General features: G+C 32.8%; 1 protein-coding gene across 1 annotated transcript in view; it reads right to left on the bottom strand.

Moving 5' to 3' along the window:
- LOC138311058 (glutathione S-transferase P 1-like) overlaps window positions 1-10,713 on the bottom strand; it is a 35,765-nt gene extending 25,052 nt beyond the window's left edge. The window contains exons 1-2 of the mRNA XM_069252525.1: window positions 10,584-10,713; window positions 1,965-2,002 (exon numbers count right to left, since the gene is read on the bottom strand). Coding sequence (XP_069108626.1) covers window positions 1,965-1,992 — 28 coding nt within the window. The 5' untranslated portion in view covers window positions 1,993-2,002; window positions 10,584-10,713. The remainder of the gene's footprint in view (window positions 1-1,964; window positions 2,003-10,583) is intronic.
- Between the last annotated feature and the right edge of the window lie 1,176 nt (window positions 10,714-11,889).

The raw sequence follows: 11,889 nt of genomic DNA on the forward strand, positions 1-11,889 counted from the left end.
TCAGTAATACCAGTAGAGACTAGCAACATTTTACCCCTCAGTAGTACCAGTAGAGACTAGCAACATTTTACCCCTATCAGTAAGTTACCAGTAGAGACTAGCAACATTTTACCCTCAGGAGTACCAAGAGAGACTTGCAACATTTTACTCTTCAGTAATACCAGTAGAGACTAGCAACATTTTACTCTTCAGTAGTACCAGTAGATACTAGGAACATTGTACCCCTCAGTAGTACCAGTAGATACTACGAACATTTTACTCTTATGTAGTACCAGTAGAGACTAGGAACATTTTACCCCTCAGTAGTACCAGTAGAGACTAGGAACATTTTACTCTTCAGTAGTTCCAGTAGATACTAGGAACATTTTACTCTTCAGTAGTACCAGTAGAGACTAGCAACATTTTACCCCTCAGGAGTACCAATAGAGACTAGGAACATTTTACCCCTCAGTAGTACCAGTAGAGACTAGGAACATTTTACTCTTCAGTAGTACCAGTAGAGACTACGAACATTTTACTCTTATGTAGTACCAGTAGAGACTAGGAACATTTTACTCTTCAGTAGTACCAGTAGTACCAGTAGAGACCAGGAACATTTTACTCTTCAGTAGTACCAGTAGAGACTAGGAACATTTTACTCTTCAGTAATACCAGTAGAGACTAGGAACATTTTATTCTTATGTAGTACCAGTAGAGACTAGGAACATTTTACCCGTCAGTAGTACCAGTAGAGACTAGGAACATTTTACCCCTCAGTAGTACCAGTAGAGACTAGGAACATTTTACTCTTCAGTAGTACCAGTAGAGACTAGGAACATTTTACTCTTATGTAGTACCAGTAGAGACTAGGAACATTTTACTCTTATGTAGTACCAGTAGAGACTAGGAACATTTTACTCTTCAGTAGTACCAGTAGAGACTAGGAACATTTCACTCTAATGTAGTACCAGTAGAGATTAACAACATTTCACTCTTCATTAGTACAAGAAGAGACTAGGAACATTTTACCCCTCAGTAATACCAGTAGAAACTAGCAACGTTTTACCCCTCAGTAGTATCAGTAGAGACTAGGAACATTTTACCCCTCAGTAGTACCAGTAGAGACTAGGAACATCTTACTCTTCAGTAGTACCCCTCCCAGTAGAGACTAGGAACATTTTACCCCTCAGTAGTACCAGTAGAGACTAGGAACATCTTACTCTTCAGTAGTACCAGTAGAGACTAGGAACATTTTACTCTTCAGTAGTACCAGTAGAGACTAGGAACATTTTACTCTTCAGTAGTACCAGTAGAGACTAGGAACATTTTACCCCTCAGTAGTACCAGTAGAGACTAGGAACATTTTACCCCTCAGTAGTACCAGTAGAGACTAGGAACATTTTACTCTTCAGTAGTACCAGTAGAGACTAGGAACATTTTACTCTTCAGCAGTACCAGTAAACACTAGCAACATTTCACTCTTCATTAGTACCAATAGAGACTAGGAAAATTTTACCCCTCAGTAGTACCAGTAGAGACTAGCAACATTTTACCCCTCAGTAGTACCAGTAGAAACTAGGAACATTTTACACCAGTAGAGATTAACAACATTTCACTCTTCATTAGTACCAGTAGAGACTAGGAACATTTTATCCCTCAGTAGTACCAGTAGAGACTAGCAACATTTCACTCTTCAGAAGTACCAGTAGAGACTAGGAACATTTCACTTTTCAGTAGTACCAGTAGAGACTAAGAACATTTTACTCTTATGTAGAACCAGTAGAGACTAGGAACATTTCACTTTTCAGTAGTACCAGTAGAGACTAGGAACATTTCCCTCTTCAGAAGTACCAGTAGAGACTAGGAACATTTCACTCTTCAGTAGTACCAGTAGAGACTAAGAACATTTCACTCTTCATTAGTACCAGTAGAGACCTTCCACCCCTTCCATGCATCAGTTAGAGGCTAGTAGAAAATTCACTTACCTTTTAATGGAAAGTAAATAAGCTCCATCTTATTGAATCTGTATGGAGAAAGAAAACATATATTGATCCAGGTAAGTACAAATTGTGTGAAACAGAAGCTTTTGTTCCTTCCTATCAAGGATAGGTCTTTGTGGGTCTATTAGCTGCAATATTGTAGCTCAAAAGACTTTTAGACAGAAAATGATGTTGTCTTTAGAGCTACAATTGTGCCTATTACTGCTAATGGAGCAAAGTAATGATTATGCAAACCATTATAAAACGTCTGTTTGCATTATATCGTACTTGTTTGATATCGCTTACCTACTCAACGATAAAACTGAACCACATAGAATATCAAATTCCCATTGAGGCATTATTTTTTTACATAATACATATGAAGGTCTTTCTGAAGGAAATGTATACGGCAAGTCCACAAATTGTGAATTTGACGTCTTGTGAGCGGTACGGTAGATATAAAGAATGGAATTTATGTTTGTTTTGGACAAAATAATATGTAAATGCATGCATACGCATAAAAAATCAGAAACCTACAAAAAAGTATAGAAAACTGTGCCCGAGTGATTTTCTGAGGCAGTGCTCCACTACGACACATAGGAACCAATTCGTACCCGGCCGAAAGGTAAGTAGGCCAGGTACGTATATTCGTTCTATGGGTCTATATGTGGCCTGACACCCCCTGGATAATATTTTACTGACTAATCTCTATTTTGGAACACAACCCCATCCCCCCAACCCCTACTCCTGTCACTCACCTTCCAAATAAATTCCCCTTCTTCCCTAAGGATCTTGATTAAACACCATTCAGTGAATTACAAACTATGAAGCCACTGTGCTTACACCCTCGATACTCCAAGGGTTACTATCACCGATATAATATCCACCTCTAGACTATCTCATAGTAAAACTGGTAGACGGTTTCAGGAGAGAAAAAAACTGACCAATCACAGGCCTGCAGAGTCTTAATTTGAAGATTTACAGAGACAGGACATCCAACTTCAAAGCACAACAGTCAACACACAATGTACTGTAAGTCAATTGTACATCAAAATCAGTCTGTGACTTTAAGCACTAGTCTGATGCCCATGACTAGTAATTTTACAGCCAGACTAGTGCCAATTGTAATGAACTTAACTAGTCCAATTGGACAAGTGGCTCTCCACCCGATGAAAATCGGTAAATATACAAAACTGTACTATATTTACAAGACGGGTCGTCAAATGCATTTTTAAACACATTTTGAGTGCATAGTGTATCCAATTATTTCAGTCCGGATATATCATTTTGTTAAAATTTGTGTTAATGAACGCATCCAGGCTGTAATTTTTGTCAAAACTCGTAAACTTATCACGACTGAATTGCTGAAGCAAAACAGCTGTATATTTCATTTGGACTAGTGATTAAATAGTCCGACTAGTAAAATTGTGGGGTTTACTAGTCAAAATGACTAGCAATGAAAAAAGTTAAAGTCACAGACTTCAAAATATCAAATTACATGCATCTTCTGTTGCCTCCAGTTTGAATAAGAGATAGTTCAAGGATGGATATAATGTCAGTGATAGTAACCATTGGAGTATAGAGGAAGCTAGACTGGGTAGCCACTTCAAAGGATTTCCATGTATTTTCCCTATTGGACCGCATTGTTATTGCCGTAATTGGGAAACATTATTAGAAACTTGGTTTTGTCCAGGGGATATATCAGAATTCCCCTTATACAAATATGTTCCCTTGTATATTGATAACAAATTTATCAAATAATCTACTCTATGATAATTATGGAGGGTTTCTTTAATTTTAGACAAATTTTTCAGTCACCAGCTGCATAAATGTGGAGTGGGCACCCATCCCTACTGGATCTGAATTTTTGTACCTAAACTGTCACTGCATCATACATTAGTACCATAATTATTCTGTATTACAGAGTTATCGTTATTATTTACATCATGTTATGTTATGTGTTATATTTACATCATGTTATGTTATGTATTATATTTATATCATGTTATGTCATGTGTTATATTTACATCATGTTATGTTATGTGTTATATTTATATCATGTTATGTCAAGTGTTATATTTACATCATGTTATGTTATGTGTTATATTTATATCATGTTATGTCATGTCATGTGTTATATTTATTTACATCATGTTATGTTATGTGTTTATCATGTTATATAATCATGTTATGTCATGTGTTATATTTACATCATGTTATGTCATGTGTTATATTTATATCATGTTATGTCAAGTGTTATATTTACTCATGTTGTGTGTTATATTTACATCATGTAATGTCATTGTGTTATATTTACATCATGTTATGTCAAGTGTTATATTTATATCATGTTATGTTATGTGTTATATTTATATCATGTTATGTCAAGTGTTATATTTACATCATGTTATGTTATGTGTTATATTTACATCATGTTATGTCATGTCATGTGTTATATTTACATCATGTTATGTCATGTGTTATATTTACATCATGTTATGTCATGTGTTATATTTACATCATGTTATGTCAAGTGTTATATTTACATCATGTTATGTCATGTGTTATATTTACATCATGTTATGTCAAGTGTTATATTTACATCATGTTATGTCATGTGTTATATTTACATCATGTTATGTCATGTCATGTGTTATATTTACATCATGTTATGTCATGTGTTATATTTACATCATGTTATGTCATGTGTTATATTTATATCATGTTATGTCATGTGTTATATTTACATCATTTATGTCATGTTATGTCATGTGTTATATTTACATCATGTTATGTCATGTGTTATATTTACATCATGTTATGTCATGTGTTATATTTACATCATGTTATGTCATGTGTTATATTTACATCATGTTATGTCAAGTGTTATATTTACATCATGTTATGTCATGTGTTATATTTACATCATGTTATGTCATGTGTTATATTTACATCATGTTATGTCATGTTATTGTGTTATATTTACATCATGTTTATCGTGTTATATTTATGTTATGTCATGTGTTATATTTAATCATGTTATGTATGTGTTATATTTACATCATGTTATGTTATGTGTTATATTTACATCATGTTATGTTATGTGTTATATTTATATCATGTTATGTCATCATGTTATGTCATGTGTTATATTTACATCATGTTATGTGTTTGTTATATTTATATCATGTTATGTCATGTGTTATATTTACATCATGTTATGTCATGTGTTATATTTATCATTATGTTAGTGTCATGTTATGTATGTGTTATATTATATTTATGTTATGTCAAGTGTTATATGTACATATGTTATGTCATGTGTTATATTTATATCATGTCATGTGTTATATTTATATCATGTTATGTCAAGTGTTATATTTACATCATGTTATGTTGTGTTATATTTATATCATGTTATGTCAAGTGTTATATTTACATCATGTTATGTCATGTGTTATATTTAATCATGTTATGTTATGTGTTATATTTTATCATGTTATGTCAAGTGTTATATTTACATCATGTTATGTGTCTGTTATGTGTTATATTTACATCATGTTATGTTATGTGTTATATTTACATCATGTTATGTTGTATGTGTTATATTTTACATCATGTTATGTCAAGTGTTATATTTACATCATGTTATGTCATGTGTTATATTTACATCATGTTATGTCATGTGTTATATTTACATCATGTTATGTCATGTGTTATATTTACATCATGTTATGTCATGTGTTATATTTACATCATGTTATGTCATGTGTTATATTTATATCATGTTATGTCAAGTGTTATATTTACATCATGTTATGTCAAGTGTTATAATGACATCATGTTATTTCATGTGTTATATTTACATCATATTATGTCATGTTATTTCGTGTTATATTTACATCATGTTATTTCATGTGTTATATTTACATCATGTTATGTCATGTGTTATATTTACATCATGTTATGTCATGTGTTATATTTACATCATGTTATGTCATGTGTTATATTTACACCATGTTATGTCATGTGTTATATTTACATCATGTTATGTCAGTGATTTACATCATGTTATGTAGTGATTACATCATGTTATCATGTATTCATGTCATATTGTTATATTACATCATGTTATGTCATGTGTTATATTATCATGTTATGTCATGTGTTATATTTACATCATGTTATGTCAAGTGTTATATTTATATCATGTTATGTCAAGTGTTATATTTACATCATGTTATGTCAAGTGTTATAATGACATCATGTTATTTCATGTGTTATATTTTACATCATATTATGTCATGTTATTTCGTGTTATATTTACATCATGTTATTTCATGTGTTATATTTACATCATGTTGTGTTGTGTGTTATATTTACATCATGTTATGTCATGTGTTATATTTACATCATGTTATGTCATGTGTTATATTTACACCATGTTATGTCATGTGTTATATTTACACCATGTTATGTCATGTGTTATATTTACATCATGTGTTACATTTATATGTTAAATACAGGGGTTTTGAGATCCCAAAATGACGTGGGTAAAGTACAATTTACTGTTGATTAGTCCACCTTCCAGTACAAAACTCACATCAAATTGTTGACATCATTTACAGATGGTGTGACTAATCGACGGTAAATTGTTCTTAACCCACGTTGTTTTGTTTAATCATGTGTTATATTTAATCACATTTCAATTATGTTATTCATCATGTGTTATATTTAAATCACATGTTATATTTTCATCTTTACATCTTGTGTTATATTTAAATCACATGTTATATTTTTCATCTTTACATCATGTGTTATATTTAAATCACATGTTATATTTTCATCTTTACATCTGTGTTATATTTAAATCACATGTTATATTTTCATCTTTACATCCTGTGTTATATTTAAATCACATGTTATATTTTCATCTTTACATCCTGTGTTATATTTAAATCACATGTTATATTTTCATCTTTACATCCTGTGTTATATTTAAATCACATGTTATATTTTCATCTTTACATCCTGTGTTATATTTAAATCACATGTTATATTTTCATCTTTACATCCTGTGTTATATTTAAATCACATGTTATATTTCATCTTTACATCCTGTGTTATATTTAAATCACATGTTTTATTTTCATCTTTACATCATCTGTGTTATATTTAAATCACATGTTATATTTTCATCTTTACATCCTGTGTTATATTTAAATCACATGTTATATTTTCATCTTTACATCCTGTGTTATATTTAAATCACATGTTATATTTTCATCTTTACATCATGTGTTATATTTAATCACATGTTATATTTTCATCTTTTACATCTGTGTTATATTTAAATCACATGTTATATTTTCATCTTTACATCCTGTGTTATATTTAAATCACATGTTATATTTTCATCTTTACATCTGTGTTATATTTAAATCACATGTTATATTTTCATCTTTACATCATGTGTTTATATTTAAATCACATGTTATATTTTCATCTTTACATCTGTGTTATATTTACTCATGTCTGTTAATTATTTATATCACATGTTATATTTACGTAATGTCTTGTATTATATCACATGTTATAATAATCAAATTCATGTTGGAATTTGCATCATGTGTTATATTTTATATCATGTTATGTTATATTTATATCATGTTATGTTATGTGTTATATTTACATCATGTTATGTCATGTGTTATATTTACACCATGTTATGTCATGTGTTATATTTACACCATGTTATGTCATGTGTTATATTATATTTACATCATGTGTTACATTTATATGTTAAAATACAGGGGTTTTGAGATCCCAAAATGACGTGGGTAAAGTACAATTTACTGTTGATTAGTCCCACCTTCCATTACAAAACTCACATCAAATGATGACATCATAATCACAGGATGGTGAGACTAATCGACGGTAAATTGTTCTTAACCCACGTTGTTTTGGGATCTCAGAACTATTGTATTACATCATGTGTTATATTTAAATCACATGTTATATTTTCATCTTTACATCCTGTGTTATATTTAAATCACATGTTATATTTTCATCTTTACATCCTGTGTTATATTTAAATCACATGTTATATTTTCATCTTTACATCCTGTGTTATATTTACATCACATGTTATATTTTCATCTTTACATCCTGTGTTATATTTAAATCACATGTTATATTTTCATCTTTACATCCTGTGTTATATTTACGTCATGTCTTGTAATTATATCACATGTTATAATAATGTCATGTATCAAATTCATGTTGGAATTTGCATCATGTGTTTTATTTATGTCATGTGTTATATTTATGTCATGTGTTTTATTTATGTCATGTGTTATATTTATGTCATGTGTTATATTTACGTCATGTGTGGTAATTATATCACATGTTATAATAATGTCATGTATCAAATTTATGTTGGAATTTGCATCATGTGTTTTATTTATGTCATGTGTTATATTTATGTCATGTGTTTTATTTATGTCATGTGTTTTATTTATGTCATGTGTTATATTTACGTCATGTGTGGTAATTACATCACATGTTATAATTATGTCATGTATCATATTTATCGTGTAATTACATCATGTGTTATAATTACATCATGTGTTATAATTACATCATGTGTTATAATTACATCATGTGTTATATTTATGTCATGCGTTATATTTATGTCATGCGTTATATTTATGTCATGCGTTATATTCACGTCATGTGTTATATTTATGTCACATGTTATATTAATGTTATGTGTTATATTCACATCATGTGTTATATTTATGTTATGTGTTAAAATTTATGTTGTGTTATATTCACATCATGTGTTATATTCATGTTATGTGTTATATCTATGTCATGCGTTATATTTACATCATGTGTTATATTCACGTCATGTGTTGTAATTACATCAGGTGTTATAATTATCTCGTGTATTATCAGGGGCGTAGCTTGCTCTATAAAAAAAAAGCCCGGGCTTGCACATAAAAATCTTAGTATGAGTTATTTGTGGTCTTGTAAAGGCAAAACATCTATGTCAATCCGTCAAAGTCTTGAATGTAATGTAAACTCAAAGTAAAAAATAACCTAAACGTACATGATTTATCTAAATTTAATGATACTGAAATATATACCCGTGCAGTTTCGGAACAAGATTCTATTCAGTCATCTAAATAGGAATAGGCCAACTGATCATCTCCATATGGATTATGGTTTCAAAATCCCAACCCAGAGTAAATGCACAATCTACTGACACGTACTCTTGTTTGTACGATATAGAGAAATGAAACTTCCTGTCAAGATAGACTTTATGAAGACATAATTTTGTATACTGTATTTTTCTATCAGTGCGACTTTTATGCTCTATAATACGAGGCGCTGTTTTTATATTCATTCACTTTTTCACATATTCAAAATTCGATTTTTACACATGAAAACATTTCGTAACGTAAGAAAGTTCCGTCCATCTAGCCTAAAATCCCCTTAGAGTTACTCAAGATACATAGGACTTATCATGAATCATGAATTCATACACTTTGTATTTGCAAATGAAACAGAAGCGAGTAAAACATTAACGCATAATTATCAGGTACATGTAGAAAACAGACCTATTCATTTAATTTTAAAAACTCTAGTTTAGCAATACCAAGTATTATCAAACATCATTTTCGGGGCTAAACAATTCCTAAAAACCGTTTTCCGTCGGTGGGCTTCGCCGCCCCTCCCCTCCTGAACCCCCAAACCAGGGCGCTGCCCTGGACCTGCTGGGGCCCTAGGTGGCCCCCAGACCCCTTGTCTGGACTTGTAAAAGCCTCTAGCTACGCCTCTGTATTTATGTTGTAATTACATCATGTGTTAAATTTATGTCATGTGTTATAATTATGTCATGTGTTATAATTATGTCATGTGTTATAATTATGTCATGTGTTATAATTATGTTGTAATTACTTCATGTGTTATATTAACATCATGTGTTATAATTAATTACCTCATGTATTATATTTATGTCATGTGTTGTATATACATCATATGTTATAATTACGTCATGTGTTATATTTATGTGTTATAATGTGAGACCATCACAGTCTGTGACTGACACAGCATATCTTTCTATGTACTTAACTGATTTTACATAGATTGTGAAACAAAATATATAACTGTGGCCCAGATGTAAGCATGTGAGTGGGAGTAGACCGGAGTGCCCGGGGAAAACTCAAGTGACCTTTGTGACATTTTGTGTTGGGGATCGAACCACTAGACCACCAGCCAATTAAATTTTCGCTAACAAACTAATGACGTCACACACGTAATTGTTACATCTAACTGACCCCAGGCATGTTTTCAATCATAATTTGATTAGGCAACCTAACTGAGCAACAGTGGTATACCTAACCCTAAAATCAAATCTTACACTTGCGGGACTGCCGTCGGCCTACGTACATAAATGTACATATATCCCTGGTAAAATCTAGGTCAAAATCTTGACGTTGATTTGGCCTAGTGCAAGCCTCTAGCCGAAACATTTACTAAAAGCAACATTTCTCACTTGATAATGGACCTCTGCTACCATACCTGTTTAAAACAAAGCGTTTGTTTGAAATACCTCACCGGTATAAAGTTGTATCACAATGTCGCCGAACTGCACACTTGCCGATCAATCTACTGCACACATGTATCAGGGGATGTAACTAGTCTAGAATCTACCTGTCAAGATCTATATATAGGGCCATTCCGACTCACGGGTTAGAATGATAGATTAGGCCACGCCTACTGGTGTCTAAACCGTGAGAAAAATACAGGTAAGGCCATAGTTGAGTTTTCAGGTCTGCTGTCTGTCATTATGGAACGTCACAATGTTATGTTGATTGGAGATTTAAATAGTCGTACTCGTGAAAATGACGATTTTATTGCAAATGATTTAAATAGTCGTACTCGTGAAAATGACGATTTTATTGCAAATGACACTGGTTGATCGAATCCAGAATCACATAGCCTCTGTATTTAATTATTTGTGTGATGATGTTAAAGATTTACCCCGTAGAATTAACCCGGATACAACTGTTAACGATTTCGGAAACAGATTGATCAGTTTATGTAAATCGACTGGCCTTCGTATTATGAACGGCAGAGATCCTGACGGTACTTCGAATGATTTAACATTTTGTGGGTCAAATGGAATGAGTGTTATTGATTACTTAATTTTGCCTTTTTTAGCTCACCTGGCCCGAAGGGCCGGTGAGCTTATGTCATGGCGCGGCGTCCGTCGTCCGTCGTCAATCCGTCGTCCGTCCGTCAACATTTCCTTTAAATCGCTACTAGTCATAGAGTTCTGCATGGATTGTAACCAAATTTGGCCACAAACATCCTTGGGGGAAGGGGAACAGAACTTGTATAAATTTTGGCTCTGACCCCCCGGGGGCAGGAGGGGCGGGGCCCAATAGGGGAAATAGAGGTAAATCCTATAAATCCCTACTTGTCCTAGAGTTCTGCATGGATTGTAACCAAATTTGGCCACAAACATCCTCGGGGGAAGGGGAACAGAACTTGTATAAATTTTGGCTCTGACCCCCCGGGGGCAGGAGGGGCGGGGCCCAATAGGGGAAATAGAGGTAAATCCTATAAATCGCTACTTGTCCTAGAGTTCTGCATGGATTGTAACCAAATTTGGCCACAAACAGCCTTGGGGGAAGGGGAACAGAACTTGTATAAATTTTGGCTCTGACCCCCCGGGGGCAGGAGGGGCGGGGCCCAATAGGGGAAATAGAGGTAAATCCTATAAATCGCTACTTGTCCCAGAGTTCTGCATGGATTGTAACCAAATTTGGCCACAAACATCCTTGGGGGAAGGGGGAAAGAACTTGTATAAATTTTGGCTCTGACCCCCTGGGGGCAGGAGGGGCGGGGCCCAATAGGG

The sequence above is a fragment of the Argopecten irradians genome, chromosome 1, assembly GCF_041381155.1.
Source record: "Argopecten irradians isolate NY chromosome 1, Ai_NY, whole genome shotgun sequence".
Taxonomy (NCBI): Eukaryota; Metazoa; Mollusca; class Bivalvia; order Pectinida; family Pectinidae; genus Argopecten; species Argopecten irradians.